Source organism: Oncorhynchus kisutch, linkage group LG8, assembly GCF_002021735.2.
Source record: "Oncorhynchus kisutch isolate 150728-3 linkage group LG8, Okis_V2, whole genome shotgun sequence".
NCBI lineage: Eukaryota > Metazoa > Chordata > Actinopteri > Salmoniformes > Salmonidae > Oncorhynchus > Oncorhynchus kisutch.
The window spans coordinates 7,503,915-7,528,885 of NC_034181.2; the positions used below are offsets into that span (position 1 = coordinate 7,503,915).

The following is a 24,971-nucleotide window of genomic DNA, read 5'->3' on the forward strand; positions in this document are numbered from 1 at the left end:
AGAGGATAGGAGAACCGATAACCATAATGTCAGTTTTCTGTCTTTATTTTGGCTCAGCAGAGAGATGGGAGAGGAAACAGAGGACTTGACGTCACTTTGTTTTCAGTAATACGTCCTCTATTTACTAGAACTGAGCGATTACTGCTTTTTTGGGGTCGGTTCAGTTTCGGTTTGACTTATTAACATTTGTTTTTATCACGGTAGTTAAATAAAGGTTAAATACAAACACACACACACACATACATACACACACACACACACACACACACACACACACACACACACACACACACACCACACACACACACACACACACACACACACACACACACACACACACACACACACACACAGTAGCTCCTCTCTTCTGGGCCTCTGTCTCTCCGTCTCTGCTGCACCTACCCAGGTGAGCCCTCCTCTCAGTGTGGCCTGGAGCCAACATCAACACACCGAAGACAAAACTCCTCCTACTTTTTCATATCCACAAATCAACCCTCCCCATGTTACAATAAATCATATCAACCCTCCCCATGTCACGTTACATCATATCAACCCTCCCCATGTCATATTACATCATATCAACCCTCCCCATGTCACATTACATCATATCAACCCTCCCCATGTCATATTACATCATATCAACCCTCCCCATGTCATATTACATCATATCAACCCTCCCCATGTCATATTACATCATATCAACCCTCCCCATGTCATATTACATCATATCAACCCTCCCCATGTCATATTACATCATATCAACCCTCCCCATGTCATATTACATCATATCAACCCTCCCCATGTCACATTACATCATATCAACCCTCCCCATGTCATATTACATCATATCAACCCTCCCCATGTCACATTACATCATATCAACCCTCCCCATGTCATATTACATCATATCAACCCTCCCCATGTCATATTAAATCATACCAACCCTCCCCATGTCATATTAAATCATAACAACCCTCCCCATGTCACATTACATCATATCAACCCTCCCCATGTCATATTACATCATATCAACCCTCCCCATGTCACATTACATCATATCAACCCTCCCCATGTCATATTAAATCATAACAACCCTCCCCATGTCATATTAACCACTTCTTCCCACTGGGGCAGAACACTAGTTACTAAGATTTATGAGAGGTTAATATTGCAGCCACTCCAACTCCAAATCTCTTTTAGAACTTTCTCACCACTAAAACAAATAGCCTTGGTGCTGTATTCTAAGAGTGGCGCTTCAGAGATAGATAGATAGAGAGAGAGAGAGAGAGAGGAAGAGAGAGAGAGAGATCAAATTGATCAAAACAGGAGAATTCTTTATATGGTTAAAAATCAACAAGGAGACTATCTTGACAGATAAAAACGTCTTCCTCTGTGCCACATACATTCCCCCCTCAGAGTCACCCTACTTCAATGAAGAGAGTTTCTCCATTCTAGAGGGGGAAATTAGTCACTTTCAGGCCCAAGGCAACGTACTTGTCTGTGGAGACCTGAATGCTAGAACAGCAGAAGAACAAGACACTATTAACAGTCATGGAGATAAACACCTACCAGGAAGCAACAACCTTTCCCTCCCCACAGACCCCCACAGAAACAACTATGACAAAGTGAAAAACAAAAACGGAGTACAGCTCGTGAAGCTCTGTGGAACACTGGGTCTGTACATAGTCGATGGTAGGCTGAGAGGGGACTCTTTTGGTAGGTACACCTACAGCTCTGTGGAACACTGGGTCTGTACATAGTCAATGGTAGGCTGAGAGGGGACTCTTTTGGTAGGTACACCTACAGCTCTGTGGAACACTGGGTCTGTACATAGTCAATGGTAGGCTGAGAGGGGATTCTTTTGGTAGGTACACCTACAGCTCTGTGGAACACTGGGTCTGTACAGAGTCAATGGTAGGCTGAGAGGGGACTCTTTTGGTAGGTACACCTACAGCTCTGTGGAACACTGGGTCTGTACATAGTCAATGGTAGGCTGAGAGGGGACTCTTTTGGTAGGTACACCTACAGCTCTGTGGAACACTGGGTCTGTACATAGTCAATGGTAGGCTGAGAGGGGACTCTTTTGGTAGGTACACCTACAGCTCTGTGGAACACTGGGTCTGTACATAGTCAATGGTAGGCTGAGAGGGGACTCTTTTGGTAGGTACACCTACAGCTCTGTGGAACACTGGGTCTGTACATAGTCAATGGTAGGCTGAGAGGGGACTCTTTTGGTAGGTACACCTACAGCTCTGTGGAACACTGGGTCTGTACATAGTCAATGGTAGGCTGAGAGGGGACTCTTTTGGTAGGTACACCTACAGCTCTGTGGAACACTGGGTCTGTACATAGTCAATGGTAGGCTGAGAGGGGACTCTTTTGGTAGGTACACCTACAGCTCTGTGGAACACTGGGTCTGTACATAGTCAATGGTAGGCTGAGAGGGGACTCTTTTGGTAGGTACACCTACAGCTCTGTGGAACACTGGGTCTGTACATAGTCAATGGTAGGCTGAGAGGGGACTCTTTTAGTGGGTACACCTACAGCTCATCCCTTGGCAGCAGCATTGTAGACTACTTCCTAAACCCAGAGTCTCTCAGAGCCTTCACAGTCAGCCCCACTAACACCTCTCTCAGACCACAGTAAAATCACAGTGTATCTGAGAAGAGCAGAACCCAACCATGAAGCATCACGGCCCAATACATTACATGGTACAAAACAGGCCTATAGATGGAATGCAAACAGCACAGACATCTACCAGAAAGCAATTAGTAGCCAAAAAATACAATCTCTCCTGGACAACTTTTTAGCCTTAACATTCTCCTACAGCAATGAAGGTGTACATTTGGCTGTTTGGAACATAAAACATATTTGACAAATTAGCCCCCTTGGCTAATCTAAAGAAGCATAAGAGCAAACCAGAAATAACAAATCATATAAAATGGTTTGATACTGATTGCAAAAATCTAAGAAAGTCATTGAGAAATATTTCTAATCAAAAACACAGAGAACCAGACAACACAAATATACGCCTTCAATATGGGGAAACACTGAAGCAATACAAACACGCCCTGAGAACAAAACAGGAACAGAAACAGACATTAGAAATCAGCTGGATGGAATTGAGGAATACATAGAATCAAACCACTTCTGGGAGAATTGGAATAAATTAAACAAACATCATGAGGAATTGGCTTTCCAAAATGGGGATATGTGGAGAAATCCCTTTGCAAACCTCTACAGCAATATAACAAAGAGCCCAGAACAAGAAGATATACAAGAAAAATTACAAATCCTTGAATCAGCAGTCAAAGAATATCAGAACCCCAATTACAGAAGAAGAATTATTGGAAAACCTATGCACTCTCCAACCCAAAAAGGCCTGTGGTGCTGATGGTATTTTAAATGAAATGATCAAATATACAGACCACAAATTCAAATTGGCTCAAACTCTTCAACATTATCCTCACTGCAGGTATTTCCCCCGATATTTGGTACCAGGGATTGATCACACCAATCTATAAAAAATAGAGACACATTTGACCCAAATAATTACAGCATCTTGGGGAACATTCTCTGCAGTATTATAAATAGCAGACTACGTCATTTCCTTGACGAACACAACATCCTGAGCAGAAGCCAGATTGGATTTCTAAAAAAGTATCGTACAACAGACCACATGTACACCCTCCACACTCTAATTGATAAACAAGTAAACCAAAACAAAGGCAAAATCTACTCGTGTTTTGTAGATTTCAAGAAAGCATTTGATTCAATTTGGCACAAAGGTCTTTTTTATAAACTAATAGAAAGTGGTATTGGAGGGGAAACCAATGTAAATCAATGTACACTAAAAACAAATGTGCGGTTAAAATTGGCAACAAGCAAACAGATTTCTTCTCTCAGGGAAGGGGAGTGAAACAGGGCTGCCCAATAAGTCCAACACTATTTAACATCTACATTAATGAATTAACAACAAGCAAACAGACATCTTCTCTCAGGGACAGGGAATGAAACAGGGCTGCCCAATAAGTCCAACACTATTTAACATCTACATTAATGAATTAACAACAAGCAAACAGACTTCTTCTCTCAGGGACAGGGAATGAAACAGGGCTGCCCAATAAGTCCAACACTATTTAACATCTACATTAATGAATTAACAACAAGCAAACAGACTTCTTCTCTCAGGGACGGGGAGTGAAACAGGGCTGCCCAATAAGTCCAACACTATTTAACATCTACATTAATGAATTAACAACAAGCAAACAGACTTCTCTCAGGGACGGGGAGTGAAACAGGGCTGTTACAGGACCGTTAACCACAGGTTCTGACAGACCTGGGCTCTGACCGTTAACCACAGGTTCTGTCAGACCTGGGCTCTGACCGTTAACCACAGGTTCTGTCAGGTCTGGGCTCTGACCGTTAACCACAGGTTCTGTCAGATTTTTGCTCTGACCGTTAACCTAAAAAAAAACAAATATAATGATATTCCAAAAAAGGTCTGTAAATAAGGATGACAAATATAAATTCTATTTGGACACAGTTCTATTAGAACACACCAACAATTTTTTTTTCAATCAGTTATAGAACCTATTGCTCTATATGGCAGTGAAGTATGGGATCCAATCTCTAATAATGAAATCAAATTTCATCAAATTGAAATACTGCATGCAGAGTTTTGCAAGACTGTATTGCAAGTGCAAAGAACAACTCCAAATACGCATGTAGAGCAGAATGGGGCCAATACCCCCTCCTCATTCAAACAGAAAAAAGAGCCATCAAATTTTACAACCATCTAAAACAACCAAAACATTCCATCACACAGCTCTACAATGTCAAGAGATGAAAAAAGAGAAGAGTCCCCTCAGCCAGCTGGTTCTGAGGCTCAGTCCACCAACTCAAACCAACCCCATAGATTCTCAGGACAGCACTCAGAAAATATGGCCCAAGCAAATCATCACAAAACAAAACCTATTGGAAAGACACCACAAAAAATCTAAGTAAACTTCAATGCTATTTGGCTCTAAACAGACAGTACATGGTGGCAGACTATCTGACCACTGTGACTGATAGAAAACTGAGGAAAACATTGACTAGGTACAGACTCAGTGAGCACAGTCTGGCTATAGAGACCGGTCGTCACAGGCAAACCTGGCTGTGCTCACTCTGCTAGAGAGAGAGAGAGAGAGAGAGAGAGACAGAGAGAGAGACAGAGAGTGTGCCATCACAGCAGCAAGATTTGTGACCTGTTGCCACGAGAAAAGGGCAACCAGTGAAGAACAAACACCATTGTAAATACAACCCATATTTATGCTTATTTATTTTATCTTGTGTCCTTTAACCATTTGTACCTTGTTAAAAAACTGTATATATATATATATATATATATATATAATATGACATTTGTAATGTCTTTACTGTTTTGAAACTTCTGTATGTGTAATGTTTACTGTTAATTTTTGTTGTTTTTCACTTTATATATTCACTTTGTATGTTGTCTACCTCACTTGCTTTGGCAATGTTAACACATGTTTCCCATGCCAATAAAGCCATTTAATTGAATTGAATTGAGAGAGAGAGAGAGAGAGAGAGAGAGAGAGAGAGAGAGAGAGAGAGAGAGAGAGAGAGCACACACGTTTCTTTCCACATGGCCTTGGGGTGAGACAGGGATGCAGCTTAAGCCCAAGCCTCTTCACCATATATATCAATGAATTGGCGAGGGCACTAGACAAGTCTGCAGCACCCGGCCTAGAATCTGAAGTCAAATGTCTACGGTTTGCTGATGATCTAATGCTTCTGTCACAACCAAAGAGGGTCTACAGCAGCACCTAGATCTTCTGCACAGATTCTGCCAGACCTGGGCCCTGACAGACCTGGGCCCTGACAGACCTGGGCCCTGACAGACCTGGGCCCTGACAGACCTGGGCCCTGACAGACCTGGGCCCTGACAGACCTGGGCCCTGACAGTAAATCTCAGTAAGACCAAAATAATGGTGTTCCAAAAAACACAAACACACCCTACAGAGCCCCAGGACAGCAGAACAATTAGACCCGACCAAATCATGAGGAAACAAAAGGATCAATACTTCACACATTGAAAATAATTAGAATACCTGTCCACTGTGACTGACCCAAACTTAAGGAAATCTTTGACTATGTACCGACTCAGTGAGCATAGCCTTGCTATTGAGAAAGGCCGGCGTAGGCAGACCTGGCTCTGAAGAGAAGACAGGCTATGTGCACACTGCCCACAAAATGAGGTGGAAACTGAGCTGCACTTCCTAACCTCCTGCCAAATGTATGACCATATTAGAGAGACATATTTCCCTCAGTTAACACATATCCACAAAGAATTTGAAAATGGCAACCAGTGAAGAACAAACCATTGGAACTTTTGCGAGTGTCATGTTTACCTTCTTTCACCTGCTTTGGCAGTGTTAGCATATGATTCACATGCCAATGAAGCCCTTTTGAATTGAATTGAGAGAGATAGATGAACTTCGAGAATAGACAGCCGAGGAGATCTGAGGATAGCTGAGGTTTTATATATGACTGTAATGACTCTAGTCTCTACTGGCTCTTCTTGTTAGAGTAGATAAATCTGATGAAAGATTTAACACCAGATCCACAGCCGTTAAAGATTCATCTGAGTTGGAAAAGAGTCTAGTCCAGAGCTGATAGATTCACCCTGCTGGATCTGTTAAATATTAAACGAGCTGGGCCATTTAGGAGCTGTTTAATCTGAGTCAGATTCAGGGTCACCTCGGAACAGAAGTACATAGTACATAGAAGTACATAGTACACAGAAGTACATAGTACATAGAAGTACATAGTACATAGAAGTACATAGTACACAGAAGTACATAGTACATAGAAGTACATAGTACACAGAAGTACATAGTACATAGAAGTACATAGTACATAGAAGTACATAGTACATAGTAAACAGAAGTACATAGTACATAGAAGTACATAGTACATACTACATAGAAGTACATAGTACATATAAGTACATAGTACACAGAAGTACATAGTACATATAGGTACATAGTACACAGAAGTACATAGTACATATAAGTACATAGAAGTACATAGTACACAGAAGTACATAGTACATAGAAGTACATAGTACATAGAAGTACATAGTACACAGAAGTACATAGTACATAGAAGTACATAGAAGTACATAGTACATAGTACACAGAAGTACATAGTGCATAGAAGTACATAGTACATAGAAGTACATAGTACATAGTAAACAGAAGTACATAGTACATAGAAGTACATAGTACATACTACATAGAAGTACATAGTACATAGAAGTACATAGTACATAGAAGTACATAGTACATAGAAGTACATAGAAGTACATAGTACATAGTACATAGAAGTACATAGTACATAGAAGTACATAGTACACAGAAGTACATAGTACATAGAAGTACATAGTACATAGTACATAGAAGTACATAGAAGTACATAGTACATAGAAGTACATAGTACATAGTACTTCTGAGCGATTAACTGTCAGTATTTGATTTTTAAACAACAAATTGACTGACTTTGGTTTAATTATTTAACATTCTATTTTGTTAGCTTTTCATCTCTGAGCTCAATGTGCACATCACACAGTTTCTCTAGAGATAAATCAGATCTAAACTGAACTGTGAGATGTAGTAGGGAGTTGTAGTTTCCAACAAGGCCAACATTCTACATAGTTTAGCGCATAAAAAATATAGTAATTAACTACAATGACCACAATCCATTGCACATCTACTTGTCCGGTCTGTGTTTCTTTTACGCCTGCTACGGAATAGACAGAAGAATGCATGATTGTGAGGTGATATAGAGACTAAGCTGTTGCTTAGAGAGTTCTCTACCTGAAAATACATGATCTAAGTGATTGATGGTATCCAGATGTCATAATAGTGATTTTGTATTTAACCTTTATTTAACTAGGCAAGTCGGTTAAGAACACATTCTTATTTTCAATGACAGCCTACTACAGTGAGGTTAACTGCCTTGTTCAAGGGGCAGAACGACAGATTTCTACCTTGTCAGCTCAGGGGATCCAATCTTGCAACCTTTCGGTCACTAGTCACTAGTCCAACACACACTAGGCTACCTGCCACCCCATGACTTGGAATTAAATAATTATGTTATCAAATAAAACTAATGTAATATACACAAATGAAATATTTTAATACAATAAAGTGATAAAAATATATATATATATTTTTGATCACTTTATTCTGTGTGTGTGTGTGTGTGTGTGTGTGTGTGTGTGTGTGTGTGTGTGTGTGTGTGTGTGTGTGTGTGTGTGTGTGTGTGTGTGTGTGTGTGTGTGTGTGTGTGTGTGTGTGTGTGTGTTTGTATTTAACCTTTATTTAACTACCGTGATAAAAAAAAATGTTAATAAGTCAAACCGAAACTGAACCGACCCCAAAAAAGCAGTAATCGCTCAGCTCTAGTAAATAGAGGACGTATTACTGAAAACAAAGTGACGTCACAATATTTCCCTGTAAAACAAACAGAAGATAATAGTAATGTAATCAAGACGCTGTGTGTTCATCTCTTTAGGTCTTCCATTTTTTTTCTATCCAAAAAGCTTCCAGAATATAACAGTGTCTATTCCATTCATATTTTTATTACATTGTTACGCATTTTTATATGAGTAAGACTTAAAGGACATTTCTGTTCACAGAGGCAGTATGAAGCTGTACATGAAGCTCAGGACAACACCTTCAGCTATGCTAATAGAAGTACAAGCTGAAAACCCCCACTGTTAGGCACACAGAAAGATCACTTTTCACTGGCCAAAATACTATATATATATATATACAGTGCCTTGCGAAAGTATTCGGCCCCCTTGAACTTTGCGACCTTTTGCCACATTTCAGGCTTCAAACATAAAGATATAAAACTGTATTTTTTTTGTTAAGAATCAACAACAAGTGGGACACAATCATGAAGTGGAATGACATTTATTGGATATTTCACTTTTTTAACAAATCAAAAACTGAAAAATTGGGCGTGCAAAATTATTCAGCCCCTTTACTTTCAGTGCAGCAAACTCTCTCCAGAAGTCCAGTGAGGATCTCTGAATGATCCAATGTTGACCTAAATGACTAATGATTATAAATACAATCCACCTGTGTGTAATCAAGTCTCCGTATAAATGCACCTGCACTGTGATAGTCTCAGAGGTCCGTTAAAAGCGCAGAGAGCATCATGAAGAACAAGGAACACACCAGGCAGGACCGAGATACTGTTGTGAAGAAGTTTAAAGCCGGATTTGGATACAAAAAGATTTCCCAAGCTTTAAACATCCCAAGGAGTACTGTGCAAGCGATAATATTGAAATGGAAGGAGTCTCAGACTACTGCAAATCTAACAAGACCTGGCTGTCCCTCTAAACTTTCAGCTCATACAAGGAGAAGACTGATCAGAGATGCAGCCAAGAGGCCCATGATCACTCTGGATGAACTGCAGAGATCTACAGCTGAGGTGGGAGACTCTGTCCATAGGACAACAATCAGTCGTATATTGCACAAATCTGGCCTTTATGGAAGGGTTCAAGAAGAAAGCCATTTCTTAAAGATATCCATAAAAAGTGTTGTTTAAAGTTTGCCACAAGCCACCTGGGAGACACACCAAACATGTGGAAGAAGGTGCTCTGGTCAGATGAAACCAAAATTGAACTTTTTGGCAACAATGCAAAACGTTATGTTTGGCGTAAAAGCAACACAGCTCATCACCCTGAACCCCCCATCCCCACTGTCAAACAAGGTGGTGGCAGCATCATGGTTTGGGCCTGCTTTTCTTCAGCAGGGACAGGGAAGATGGTTAAAATTGATGGGAAGATGGATGGAGCCAAATACAGGACCATTCTGGAAGAAAACCTGATGGAGTCTGCAAAAGACCTGAGACTGGGACGGAGATTTGTCTTCCAACAAGACAATGATCCAAAACATAAAGCAAAATCTACAATGGAATGGTTCAAAAATAAACATATCCAGGTGTTAGAATGGCAAAGTCAAAGTCCAGACCTGAATCCAATCGAGAATCTGTGGAAAGAACTGAAAACTGCTGTTCACAAATGCTCTCCATCCAATCTCACTGAGCTCGAGCTGTTTTGCAAGGGGGAATGGGAAAATATGTATATATACAGTGCCTTGCGAAAGTATTCGGCCCCCTTGAACTTTGCGACCTTTTGCCACATTTCAGGCTTCAAACATAAAGATATAAAACTGTATTTTTTTGTGAAGAATCAACAACAAGTGGGACACAATCATGAAGTGGAACGACATTTATTGGATATTTCAAACCTTTTTAACAAATCAAGAGAGAGAGAGAGAAAGAGAGAGACAGAGAGAGACAGAGAGACAGAGACAGAGAGAGACAGAGAGACAGAAAGAGACAGAGAGAGACAGAGAGAGAGAGACACAGAGAGAGAGAAAGAGAGAGAGAGAGAGAGAGAGACAGAGACAGAGAGAGACAGAGAGAAGGAGAGACAGAGAGAGACAGAGAGAGACAGACAGAGACAGAGACAGAGAGAGAGAAAGTAAAGAGTTAGTAATAACCATAGATTTATCCAAGTCTAATTCTCATCTCCTATAGCTTGAAGATTGTATAATAGTTGTGTGGAGGTTGTGGGGAGATTATCTGGGGCAGCATGGGGAATGATACACTCCCTTCGTTTATTTGAACAGTGAACTTAACATTTTGGATTTGAGATCAGATGGTTTATATGAGCGACGGTACAAAATGGCACCTTTTATTTGAGGGTTATTTCATACATATCTGTTTTACCATTTAGAAATGAAACTACTTTATGTACAGTATCTAGCTAGTCCCCCCAATTGAAGGTGTCATAAGTACTTGGCCAAATTCAATTATTGTGTATTTAAGTGGTCAAAAGTTTAGAATTTGGTCAAATATTCCTAGCATGCAATGATTACATCAAACTTGTGACTCTACAAACTTGTTGGATTCATTTGTAATTTGGTTTGGATGTGTTTCGGGTTGTGCACAATAGAAATGAATGGTAAATAATGCATTGTGTGGGCCTCCCGAGTGCATCACAGTGCGAGCTGTGCCACTAGTGATTCTGGGGTCGAGTCCAGGCTCTGTCGCAGCCTCCCGAGTGCATCGCAGTGCGAGCTGTGCCACTAGTGATTCTGAGGTCGAGTCCAGGCTCTGTCGCAGCCTCCCGAGTGCATCGCAGTGCGAGCTGTGCCACTAGAGATTCTGGGGTCGAGTCCAGGCTCTGTCGCAGCCTCCCGAGTGCATCGCAGTGCGAGCTGTGCCACTAGAGATTCTGGGGTCGAGTCCAGGCTCTGTCGCAGCCTCCCGAGTGCATCGCAGTGCGAGCTGTGCCACTAGTGATTCTGGGGTCGAGTCCAGGCTCTGTCGCAGCCTCCAGAGTGCATCGCAGTGCGAGCTGTGCCACTAGTGATTCTGGGGTCGAGTCCAGGCTCTGTCGCAGCCTCCCGAGTGCATCGCAGTGCGAGCTGTGCCACTGGTGATTCTGGGGTCGAGTCCAGGCTCTGTCGCTGCCTCCCGAGTGCATCGCAGTGTGAGCTGTGCCACTAGTGATTCTGGGGTCGAGTCCAGGCTCTGTCGCAGTCTCCCGAGTGCATCGCAGTGCGAGCTGTGCCACTAGTGAGTCTGGGGTCGAGTCCAGGCTCTGTCGCAGCCTCCCGAGTGCATCGCAGTGCGAGCTGTGCCACTAGTGATTCTGGGGTCGAGTCCAGGCTCTGTCGCAGCCTCCCGAGTGCATCGCAGTGCGAGCTGTGCCACTAGAGATTCTGGGGTCGAGTCCAGGCTCTGTCGCAGCCTCCCGAGTGCATCGCAGTGCGAGCTGTGCCACTAGTGATTCTGGGGTCGAGTCCAGGCTCTGTCGCAGCCTCCAGAGTGCATCGCAGTGCGAGCTGTGCCACTAGTGATTCTGGGGTCGAGTCCAGGCTCTGTCGCAGCCTCCCGAGTGCATCGCAGTGCGAGCTGTGCCACTAGAGATTCTGGGGTCGAGTCCAGGCTCTGTCGCAGCCGGCCACGACCGGGAGACAACATGGGGCGGCTCACAATTGGCCCTGCGTCGTTCGGGTTAGGGGAGGGTTTGGTCGGCAGGGATGTCCTTGTCCCATCGCACACTAGCGACTCCTGTGGCGGGCCAGGCTCAGTGCACGCTGACACGGTCACCAGGTGTAGCGGTGTTTCCTCTGACACATTGGTGGGGCTGGCTTCCCGGGTTAAGTGGGCATTGTGTCAAGAAGCAGTGCGGCTTGGTTGGGTTGTGTTTCGAAAGACGTACAGTTCTCGATCTTTACGTTTCCTGAGTCCATACGGGAGTTGCAGCGATGAGACAAGACTGTAACTACCAATTGTATACCACGAAATTGGGGAGAAAAAGGGGGCCAAAAAAAGTATGTATTGTGTCATTTTGGAGTCACTTTTATTGTAAATAAGAATCTAATATATTTCTGAACACTTCTACGTTAATGTGGATGCTACCATGATTACGGATAATCGTGAATGAATTGTGAATAATGATGAGAGAGGAAGTTACTGAGGCATAACTCTGTAATTTTTTGGCACATTATTATTCATTATGATCTAATCATGGTAGCATCCACATTATTGTAGAAGTCACAAGCATGATGAAGTCATTGTATGTATGAGTGTCTGGCCATGCAGAAAAGATGAGTGTAGTCTCTCCATGGCCCAGAAGTGTCAGCAGAAATATTTAATTGAACACTGTTTGACTGAGTGGAGAACAGAGGAGGGAGGGATAACTCCACTGTTTGGCTGAGTGGAGAACAGAGGAGGGAGGGATAACTCCACTGTTTGGCTGAGTGGAGAACAGAGGAGGGAGGGATAACTCCACTGTTTGACTGAGTGGAGAACAGAGGAGGGAGGGATAACTCCACTGTTTGGCTGAGTGGAGAACAGAGGAGGGAGGGATAACTCCACTGTTTGGCTGAGTGGAGAACAGAGGAGGGAGGGATAACTCCACTGTTTGGCTGAGTGGAGAACAGAGGAGGGAGGGATAACTCCACTGTTTGGCTGAGTGGAGAACAGAGGAGGGAGTGAAAACTCCACTGTTTGACTGAGTGGAGAACAGAGGAGGGAGGGATAAATCCACTGTTTGGCTGAGTGGAGAACAGAGGAGGGAGGGATAACTCCACTGTTTGGCTGAGTGGAGAACAGAGAGGGAGGGAAAACTCCACTGTTTGGCTGAGTGGAGAACAGAGGAGGGAGGGATAACTCCACTGTTTGGCTGAGTGGAGAACAGAGGAGGGAGGGAAAACTCCACTGTTTGGCTGAGTGGAGAACAGAGGAGGGAGGGATAACTCCACTGTTTGGCTGAGTGGAGAACAGAGGAGGGAGGGATAACTCCACTGTTTAGCTGAGTGGAGAACAGAGGAGGGAGAAATAACTTTAATGTTTGACTGAGTGGAGAACAGAGGAGGGAGGGATAACTCCACTGTTTAGCTGAGTGGAGAACAGAGGAGGGAGGGATAACTCCACTGTTTGGCTGAGTGGAGAACAGGGAGGGAGAGATAACTTTAATGTTTGACTGAGTGGAGAACAGAGGAGGGATAAATAACTTTAATGTTTGGCTGAGTGGAGAACAGAGGAGGGAGGGAAAACTCCACTGTTTGGCTGAGTGGAGAACAGGGAGGGAGAGATAACGAGTTCAAAACAACTGAATGTATGTGCCTTAGAAGTACAATGAGCAAAAATATCAAAGCAACATGTAAAGTGTTGGTCCCATGTTTAAATAAAAGATCCCAGAAATGTTCCATACTCACAAAAAAGCTTATTTCTCTAAGATGTTTCATTTCTCTAAAATGCCCATATTTGTCTACATCCTGTTAGTGAGCGTTTCTCTAAAATGCCCATATTTGTCTACATCCTGTTAGTGAGCGTTTCTCTAAAATGCCCATATTTGTCTACATCCTGTTAGTGAGCGTTTCTCTAAAATGCCCATATTTGTCTACATCCTGTTAGTGAGCGTTTCTCTAAAATGCCCATATTTGTCTACATCCTGTTAGTGAGCGTTTTCCCTTTGCCAAGATAATCCATCCACCTGACAGATGTGGCATATCAAGAAGCTGATTAAACAGCATGATTAATATCCAGCACACTGTGCTGGGGGACAATAAAAGGCCACTCACTTTAAATGTGAAGTTTAATCACACAACACAATGCCACAGATGTCTCAAGTTTTGAGGTAGCGTGCAGTTGGCACGCTGACTGCAGGAATGCCCAGCAAAGCTGTTGCCAGAGACCACGTGTAACCATGCCAGCCCACGACCTCCATATCTGGCTTCTTCACCTGCGGGATCGTCTGAGACCAGCCACCTGGACAGCTGAATAAACTGTGGGTTTGCATAACCAAAGAATTTCGTCACGGACTGTCTCAGGGAAGCTCATCTGCATGCTTTTCTTCCTCACCAGGGTCTGGTGTGGTGATGGTGGCAGATGAATGGCACGACAATGGGCCTCAGGATCTCATCATGGTATCTCTTTGTATTCAAATTGCCATCGATAAAATGCAATTGTGTTCATTTCCGTGTCTTATGCCTGCCCATACCATGACCCCACCACCACCATGGGGCGCTCTGTTCACAACGTTGACATCAGCAAACCGCTCGCCCACACAACGCCTGGCACGCTGTCTGCCATCAGCCCGGCACACTTCTCCAGCGTGCCAGTGGCCATCGAAGATGAGCAGTTCATAGATACATACGTGATGAGATGCTGAGGCCGATTGTCGTGCCATTCATCCGCCGCCATCACCTCATGTTTCACAATGATAATGCACGGTCCCATGTCGCAAGGATCTGTACACAATTCCTGGAATCTATGGCCTGCTAACTCACCAGACATGTCACCCATTGAGCATGTTTGGGATGCTCTGGATCGACGTGTACAACAGCGTGTTCCAGTTCCCGCCAATATCCAGCAACTTCGCACAGCCATTGAAGAGGAGTGGGACAAGATTCCACAGGCCACAATCAACAGCCTGATCAACTCTATGTGAAGGAGATGTGTCTCTGCATGAGACAAATGGTGGTCACACCAGATACTGACTGGTTTTCTGATCCACACCCCCTACCTTTTTTCAAGTATCTGTGACCAACAGATGTATATCTGTATTCCCAGTCATGTGAAATCCATAGATTAGGGCCTAATGAATATATTTAAATTGACTGGTTACCTTCTATGACCTGCAACTCTGTAAAATCTTTGAGTTTATATTTTTGTTCAGTGTACTTTTCACATACAAACATTATATGTCCGAACAATTACGCCTCCCAAAAATCACACTGACAATGGGGGTAGACCGTTTATTTTGATGGGTGATTTTCTACATTTACCAGAGTGCCATCAGTAGCCTGATTTCAGATGTATCCATGTAAATAGGATTATCAGGGAAATGGTTATTGTTGCAAAGCACGTAAACACTCACAACAAACTATTATTATTTAAATTATATTATTACTATTATTATAATCTCACTATCCACAATAATCATATTATTGCGTGCATGTAACCGTGGTCAGTGATTGTTTTCATGTGAATGGCAATGGACAGTGGATATTGTTTATGATTCAACTTTGATCATCACGCATATTCATGTAGTCCTTGAAAAGTTTCCCAAACGAAGACATTTCTCCAGGGAAATGTCTTAAAGTTCTTAATTGCTCTGAAAAAATAAAGTCAAACTTCAGAAATCCTTCAGTAATTTATTGATATCTTGAACCCACCCACCCACCTACACACACACTACACCACCCTACCCCCCACACCAACACATACTACACCCCCTACCACAAACACACACATTAACCCCCCCCTACCCCCCACACCAACACACACTACAACACCCTACGCCCAACACACACATTAACCCCACCCCCCACACCAACACACACTACCTTACCCTGGCAGTATCCTTGGGGGTGTAGGAACTCTCCCTCAGGACAGCTGGTAGTGCAGTACCCATTGTGGAATTTGGCCAGGGGGGGGCAGGACACACAGTCAGCCTTGGACGGCCCGCTACACTCCTGGCAGGATGGGTGGCACCCTGGGAGAGGAAGACGGTGTGAGGAGGGTGTGGGGAGGAGGTGAGGAGAGAGGGGGAGGAGTGTGTGGGGAGGAGGTGAGGAGAGAGGGGGAGGAGGGTGTGGGGAGGAGGTGAGGAGAGAGGGGGAGGAGGGTGTGGGGAGGAGGTGAGGAGGAGAGAGGGAGAGGAGGGTGTGAGGAGGAGGTGAGGAGAGGAGAGAGGGGGAGGAGGGTGTGGGGAGGAGGAGAGGAGAGAGGGGGAGGAGGAGGTGAGGAGAGGAGAGAGGGGGAGGAGGGTGTGGGGAGGAGGAGAGGAGAGAGGGGGAGGAGGGTGTGAGGAGGAGGTGAGGAGAGAGGGGGAGGAGGGTGGGAGGAGGAGGGTGTGGGGAGGGAGATCAAATCATGAGAAAACAAAAAAGATAATTACTTGACACATTGGAAAGAATTAACAAAAAATACTAGGAAACTAGACTGCTATTTGGCCCTGAATAGTGGCAGAATACCTGACCACTGTGACTGACGCAAACTTAAGGAAAGCTTTGACTATACAGACTCAGTGAGCATAGCCTTGCTATTGAGAAAGGCCGCCGTAGGCAGACATGGCTCTCAAAATGAGGTGGAAACTGAACTGCGCTTTCTAACCTCCTGCCTAATGTATGACCATATTAGAGACACATATTTCCCTCACATTACACAGATCCACAAAGAACTCGAAAACAAACCCAATTTTGATAAACTCCCATATCTACTCGTTAAAATACCACAGTGTTACATTACAGCAGCAAGATGTGACCTGTTGCCACAAGAAAAGGTCAACCAGTGAAGAACAAACACCTCTGTAAATACAACCCATATTTATGTTTATTTATTTTCCCTTTTGTACTTTAACTATTTGCACATTGTTACAACACTGTATAGAGACATAATATGACATCTGTAATGTCTTTATTCTTTTGGAACTTCTGTGAGTGTAATGTTTACTGTTCATTTTTATTGTTTATTTCACTTTTGTTTATTATCTACCTCACTTGCTTTGGCAATGTTAACATATGTTTCCCATGCCAATAAAGCCCCTTGAATTTAATTGAATTGAATTGAGAGGGGGAGGAGGGGGGGGGTCTGTTGGTTGCTCGGAAAACTAGACCAATTTCCCTCAAAGAACGTAACAAAGACTTAGTAGGAGACCTGATGAAGACAGTGGGTCGCTGAAAGGTCAACTCCCTGCCGGTTTAAGATGGTAAACGAGGCGTTGCTAACGAACAGCTCCACATCACACCCCTTCTGCTAATTCCGTTAAAGTAAGGAGTCTGTGGTGAAAGCCCAGTGAGCTGTTAAAGCACTCGTTGGTGATTAAGACTTGTGACCCAAATGACTGCCTATTTCCTATGTAGCCCATTAGGCTCTGATCGAGAAAAAAAAAATAGTGCACTATATATAGGGAACAGAGTGCATTTTGGGACACCCTTACTTTAAGTACCGCAGACTGTTTAAAAGGAGAAGCTTTGGTCAGAAATGTTGAACTGCTGAGATAAATGGTCTTTCCACAGTAAGTTCAAATGTATTCTGTTTTGCCTTCAAGTTCTTATCGTGGGTGAGAATGATCATTATTTCCCTCTATGATTCTGATTCAGCCTCAGGGGAAAAATGCTCAGTGAACATACTTTTGATATTCGATGTGGAACGAATGAATCGTATATCGACAACTCACATACAGCGTTTCCATGCTAAAACAATTTTTATTTTACCTTTATTTAACCAGGCACGTCAGTTAAGAACAAATTCTTATTTTCAATGACGGCCTAGGAACAGTGGGTTAACTGCCTGTTCAGGGGCAGAACGCCGACCTTGTCAGCTCGGGGGTTTGAACTTGCAACCTTCCGGTTACTAGTCCAATGCTCTAACCACTAGGCTACCCTGCCGCCCCATTACAGTAACAACTCCAGGATAACTGTTTCTACGACAGCTAGAAGTGCTGCATTTAAATCCATCGTTATTTTTTTTTAACTATCTTCAAAGAGTCCCCTTCAAATAAGAGCATTACAGTCTTTTCACATTCAAATACCAATTTGAAACTTGTTTATTGTCTGTCTTCTCTAACAGACTGGGTCTGCTGTGTGTCAGTTAACGTGATGGGTGAACAGTATTGGTTAACCAGGTGATGGTGTGTGTGTGTGTGTAGGGTATGTGTGTGTGTGTGTGTGTGTGTGTGTGTGTGTGTGTGTGTGTGTGTGTGTGTGTGTGTGTGTGTGTGTGTGTGTGTGTGTGTGTGTGTGTGTGTGTGTGTGTGTGTGTGTGTGTGTGTGTGTGTGTGTGTGTGTGTGTGTGCGTGTGTGTGTGTGTGTGTGTGCTGGTCTTCCCCACCTTGGCAGGTGTTATCCTGGATGTTGTAGCCTGGGGGACATCTGAGAAAACACTGGCCTTCCTGGAGGACGTAGGGCGGGGCACAAGAAGTGCAGTTCTGACCACTTCCTCCGGTGCACTGTAAACAGGAAGTGTGGCATTCTGAAAGGGAAGAAGAGGAGAGAAGATTGAGCTATTATCCGTTAACACTTCAAAAAAAAAAAAAATGTTTGAGGAGACGCAGACTCTTTAAGCTGAATGTATTGCCTCGGCTGGAAGTGCTAGTCACAATGTAGAGGGGTTTCATCACATAACGATAGCAGTATAATTTACAGACCAGCGGCCTGTCATTGTGACGGTTCCTGTGTTTAGCACTCTGCCGTTCCCACTTTGTGTACTCATAGTATCTAGGCTACGTGTACTCACAGTATCTGGGCTACGTGTACTCACAGTAACTAGGCTGTGTGTACTCACAGTATCAAGGCTACATGTAATCACAGTATCTAGGCTACGTGTACTCACAGTATCTAGGCTACGTGTACTCACAGTATCTAGGCTGTGTGTACTCACAGTATCTAGGCTGTGTGTACTCACAGTATCTAGGCTATGTGTACTCACAGTATCTAGGCTGTGTGTACTCACAGTATCTAGGCTACATGTGCTCACAGTATCTAGCCTACATGTACTCACAGTATCTAGGCTATGTGTACTCACAGTGTACTCACAGTATCTAGGCTACATGTACTCACAGTATCTAGGCTATATGTACTCACAGTATCTAGGCTATGTGTACTCACAGTGTACTCACAGTATCTAGGCTACGTGCACTCACAGTATCTAGGCTACGTGCACTCACAGTATCTAGGCTATGTGTACTCACAGTATCTAGGCTATGTGCACTCACAGTATCTAGACTGTGTGTACTCACAGTATCTAGGCTGGGTGTACTCACAGTATCTAGGCTATGTGTACTCACAGTGTACTCACAGTATCTAGGCTACGTGTACTCACAGTATCTAGGCTACATGTACTCACAGTATCTAGGCTATGTGTACTCACAGGGTACTCACAGTATCTAGGCTATGTGTACTCACAGTGTACTCACAGTATCTAGGCTACATGTACTCACAGTATCTAGGCTATATGTACTCACAGTATCTAGGCTATGTGTACTCACAGTATCTAGGCTATGTGCACTCACAGTATCTAGGCTACGTGTAATCACAGTATCTAGGCTACGTGTACTCACAGTATCTAGGCTGGGTGTACTCACAGTATCTAGGCTATGTGTACTCACAGTGTACTCACAGTATCTAGGCTACGTGTACTCACAGTATCTAGGCTACATGTACTCACAGTATCTAGGCTATGTGTACTCACAGGGTACTCACAGTATCTAGGCTATGTGTACGCACAGTGTACTCACAGTATCTAGGCTACATGTACTCACAGTATCTAGGCTATATGTACTCACAGTATCTAGGCTATGTGTACTCACAGTGTACTCATAGTATCTAGGCTATGTGTACTCACAGTGTACTCACAGTATCCAGGCTATGTGTACTCACAGTGTACTCACAGTATCTAGGCTATGTGTACTCACAGTATCTAGGCTACGTGTACTCACAGTATCTAGGCTACGTGTACTCATAGTATCTAGGCTACGTGTACTCACAGTGTACTCACAGTATCTAGGCTACGTGCACTCACAGTATCTAGGCTACGTGCACTCACAGTATCTAGGCTATGTGCACTCACAGTATCTAGGCTGTGTGTACTCACAGTATGTAGGCTATGTGTAATCACAGTATCTAGGCTACGTGTACTCACAGTATCTAGGCTACATGTACTCACAGTATCCAGGCTATATGTACTCACAGTATCTAGGCTATGTGTACTCACAGGGTACTCACAGTATCTAGGCTATGTGTACTCACAGTGTACTCACAGTATCTAGGCGACATGTACTCACAGTATCTAGGCTATATGTACTCACAGTATCTAGGCTATGTGTACTCACAGTGTACTCACAGTATCTAGGCTATGTGTACTCACAGTGTACTCACAGTATCCGGGCTATGTGTACTCACAGTGTACTCACAGTATCTAGGCTATGTGTACTCACAGTATCTAGGCTATGTGCACTCACTGTATCTAGGCTATGTGCACTCACAGTATCTAGGCTATGTGCACTCACAGTATCTAGGCTATGTGCACTCACAGTATCTAGGCTATGTGTACTCACAGTATCTAGGCTACGTGTACTCACAGTATCTAGGCTACGTGTACTCACAGTATCTAGGCTACGTGTACTCACAGTATCTAGGCTACATGTACTCACAATATCTAGGCTACGTGTACTCACAGTATCAAGGCTGCATGTACTCACAGTATCTAGGCTGCGTGTACTCACAGTATCTAGGCTATGTGTACTCACAGTATCTAGGCTATGTGTACTCACAGATGGACTGTTGCTACAGTCTTAGGATAAATGGTGCTATCTCGAACCTAAAAGGGTACTTCCGCAGCCTCATAGGAGAACCCTTTGAAGAACCCCTTTTTTTTTCGTTCCAGGTAGAACCCTTTTGGGTTCTATGGATAATTCTTTCCACAGAGGATTCTACATAGAACGCAAAAGGGTTCTTCAAAGGGTTCTCCTATAGAGATAGCTGAAGAACCGTTTTGAAATGTTTTTTCTAAGCGTAACCCATCCGTGGGCCCACACCTGACAGCAGGGCCAATGTGTTACCCCTGCCTAACTTCCTGGTACAACCTCTCATGGAAACCTCTTCATCGTGTGTGTGAGTGTGTGAGTGAGTGAGTGAGTGAGTGCATGTGTATGCGTGTGTGTCCCTTAAGGGGACTTCACATGTCTCTCTCTCAGCACACTGAGAAAGCCTATCTGTTTCAGTAATTGAGTTTACCACCTCCTTCCACAGTACTGGAGACACATTATATGGAACTGCAGGACAGCTTCCCTCAGCCACCAGGACAGGAGTAGAAAGACAGACACCAGCCTGGGTACATCGGCTGTGTTCAAAATGGCTTCTTCTTCTTCAAATATTGTGCAATACCTTGAGACCAGAGCCTTATTTTTTTACTAGGCAAGTCAGTTATGAACATATTCTTATTTTCAATGACGGCCTAGGAACAGTGGGTTAACTGCCTGTTCAGGGGCAGAACGACAGATTTGTACCTTGTCAGCTCGGGGATTCGAACTTGCAACCTTTCGGTTACTAGTCCAACGCTCTAACCACTAAGGCTACCCTGCCGCCTTATGGGTCCTGGTCAATAGTAGTGCACTATATAGGGAATAGGGCTCTGGTCTAAAGTAGTGTACTATATAGGGAATAGGGCTCTGGTCTAAAGTAGTGCACTATATAGGGAATAGGGCTCTGGTCTAAAGTAGTGCACTATATAGAGAATAGGGCTCTGGTCTAAAGTAGTGTACTATATAGGGAATAGGGCTCTGGTCTAAAGTAGTGCACTATATAGGGAATAGGGCTCTGGTCTAAAGTAGTGCACTATATAGGAAATAGGGCTCTGGTCTAAAGTAGTGCACTATATAGGGAATAGGGCTCTGGTCTATAGTAGTGTACTATATAGGGAATAGGGCTCTGGTCTAAAGTAGTGCACTATATAGGGAATAGGGCTCTGGTCTAAAGTAGTGTACTATATAGGGAATAGGGCTCTGGTCTAAAGTAGTGCACTATATAGGGAATAGGGCTCTGGTCTAATGTAGTGCACTATATAGGGAATAGGGCTCTGGTCTAAAGTAGTGTACTATATAGGTAATAGGGCTCTGGTCTAAAGTAGTGCACTATATAGGGAATAGGGCTCTGGTCTAAAGTAGTGCACTATATAGGGAATAGGGCTCTGGTCTAAAGTAGTGCACTATATAGGGAATAGGGCTCTGGTCTATAGTAGTGCACTATATAGGGAATAGGGCTCTGGTCAACAGTAGTGCACTATATAGGGAATAGGGCTCTGGCCAACAGTAGTGCACTATATAGGGAATAGGGCTCTGGTCAACAGTAGTGCACTATATAGGGAATAGGGCTCTGGTCAACAGTAGTGCACTATATAGGGAATAGGGCTCTGGTCTAAAGTAGTGCACTATATAGGGAATAGGGCTCTGGTCTATAGTAGTGTACTATATAGGGAATAGGTCTCTGGTCTAAAGTAGTGCACTATATAGGGAATAGGGCTCTGGTCTAAAGTAGTGTACTATATAGGGAATAGGGCTCTGGTCTAAAGTAGTGCACTATATAGGGAATAGGGCTCTGGTCTAATGTAGTGCACTATATAGGGAATAGGGCTCTGGTCTAAAGTAGTGTACTATATAGGTAATAGGGCTCTGGTCTAAAGTAGTGCACTATATAGGGAATAGGGCTCTGGTCTAAAGTAGTGCACTATATAGGGAATAGGGCTCTGGTCTAAAGTAGTGCACTATATAGGGAATAGGGCTCTGGTCTATAGTAGTGCACTATATAGGGAATAGGGCTCTGGTCAACAGTAGTGCACTATATAGGGAATAGGGCTCTGGCCAACAGTAGTGCACTATATAGGGAATAGGGCTCTGGTCAACAGTAGTGCACTATATAGGGAATAGGGCTCTGGTCAACAGTAGTGCACTATATAGGGAATAGGGCTCTGGTCTAAAGTAGTGCACTATATAGGGAATAGGGCTCTGGTCTATAGTAGTGTACTATATAGGGAATAGGTCTCTGGTCTAAAGTAGTGCACTATATAGGGAATAGGGCTCTGATCTATAGTAGTGTACTATATAGGGAATAGGGCTCTGGTCTAAAGTAGTGCACTATATAGGGAATAGGGCTCTGGTCTATAGTAGTGTACTATATAGGGAATAGGGCTCTGGTCTAAAGTAGTGCACTATATAGGGAATAGGGCTCTGGTCTAAAGTAGTGTACTATATAGGGAATAGGGCTCTGGTCTAAAGTAGTGCACTATATAGGGAATAGGGCTCTGGTCTAAAGTAGTGCACTATATAGGGAATAGGGCTCTGGTCTAAAGTAGTGCACTATATAGGGAATAGGGCTCTGGTCTAAAGTAGTGCACTACATAGGGAATAGGGCTCTGGTCTAAAGTAGTGCACTATATAGGGAATAGGGCTCTGGTCTAAAGTAGTGCACTATATAGGGAATAGGGCTCTGGTCTATAGTAGTGCACTATATAGGGAATAGGGCTCTGGTCAACAGTAGTGCACTATATAGGGAATAGGGCCCTGGTCTATAGTAGTGCACTATATAGGGAATAGGGTGCCATAGGGCTCTGGTCTAAAGTAGTGCACTATATAGGGAATAGGGCTCTGGTCTAAAGTAGTGCACTACATAGGGAATAGGGCTCTGGTCTAAAGTAGTGCACTATATAGGGAATAGGGCTCTGGTCTAAAGTAGTGCACTATATAGGGAATAGGGATCTGGTCTATAGTAGTGCACTATATAGGGAATAGGGCTCTGGTCAACAGTAGTGCACTATATAGGGAATAGGGCCCTGGTCTATAGTAGTGCACGATATAGGGAATAGGGCTCTGGTCTAAAGTAGTGCACTATATAGGGAATAGGGCTCTGGTCTATAGTAGTGTACTATATAGGGAATAGGGCTCTGGTCTAATGTAGTGCACTATATAGGGAATAGGGCTCTGGTCTAAAGTAGTGTACTATATAGGTAATAGGGCTCTGGTCTAAAGTAGTGCACTATATAGGGAATAGGGCTCTGGTCTAAAGTAGTGCACTACATAGGGAATAGGGCTCTGGTCTAAAGTAGTGCACTACATAGGGAATAGGGCTCTGGTCTAAAGTAGTGCACTATATAGGGAATAGGGTGCCATAGGGCTCTGGTCTAAAGTAGTGCACTACATAGGGAATAGGGCTCTGGTCTAAAGTAGTGCACTATATAGGGAATAGGGCTCTGGTCTAAAGTAGTGTACTATATAGGGAATAGGGCTCTGGTCTAAAGTAGTGTACTATATAGGGAATAGGGCTCTGGTCTAAAGTAGTGTACTATATAGGGAATAGGGCTCTGGTCTAAAGTAGTGTACTATATAGGGAATAGGGCTCTGGTCTATAGTAGTGTACTATATAGGGAATAGGGCTCTGGTCAACAGTAGTGCACTATATAGGGAATAGGGCTCTGGTCTAAAGTAGTGCACTATATAGGGAATAGGGCTCTGGTCTAAAGTAGTGCACTATATAGGGAATAGGGCTCTGGTCTAAAGTAGTGCACTACATAGGGAATAGGGCTCTGGTCTAAAGTAGTGTACTACATAGGGAATAGGGCTCTGGTCTAAAGTAGTGCACTATATAGGGAATAGGGTGCCATTGGGAAAGCAGGCATTATTTTATTGCATCTCAGATATGTAATTAGTCTCCCAGAGTAAAGAGGGAGTGCATATTGATCTAGCTGTTTGTCAAAGTCATTCTCCTCCTCTGCTGCTCGACTCCGTGACATTATTCAACATGGACCCCAAGAGAGTAAACTGCCGGCTACATCACTTGGTATTGTGCAGTGGATGTGTCATAACTCAACGGTTG

At 43.6% G+C, this 24,971-nt stretch overlaps 1 protein-coding gene across 1 annotated transcript in view; it reads right to left on the reverse strand.

The window, feature by feature from the left end:
• The window catches only part of LOC109884593 (extracellular matrix protein FRAS1), a gene marked incomplete in the record, with an annotated part of 348,159 nt that overhangs the window by 121,248 nt on the left and 201,940 nt on the right, over positions 1–24,971 (reverse strand). The window contains 2 exon segments of the mRNA XM_031829488.1: positions 15,956–16,099; positions 18,439–18,579. Coding sequence (XP_031685348.1) covers positions 15,956–16,099; positions 18,439–18,579 — 285 coding nt within the window.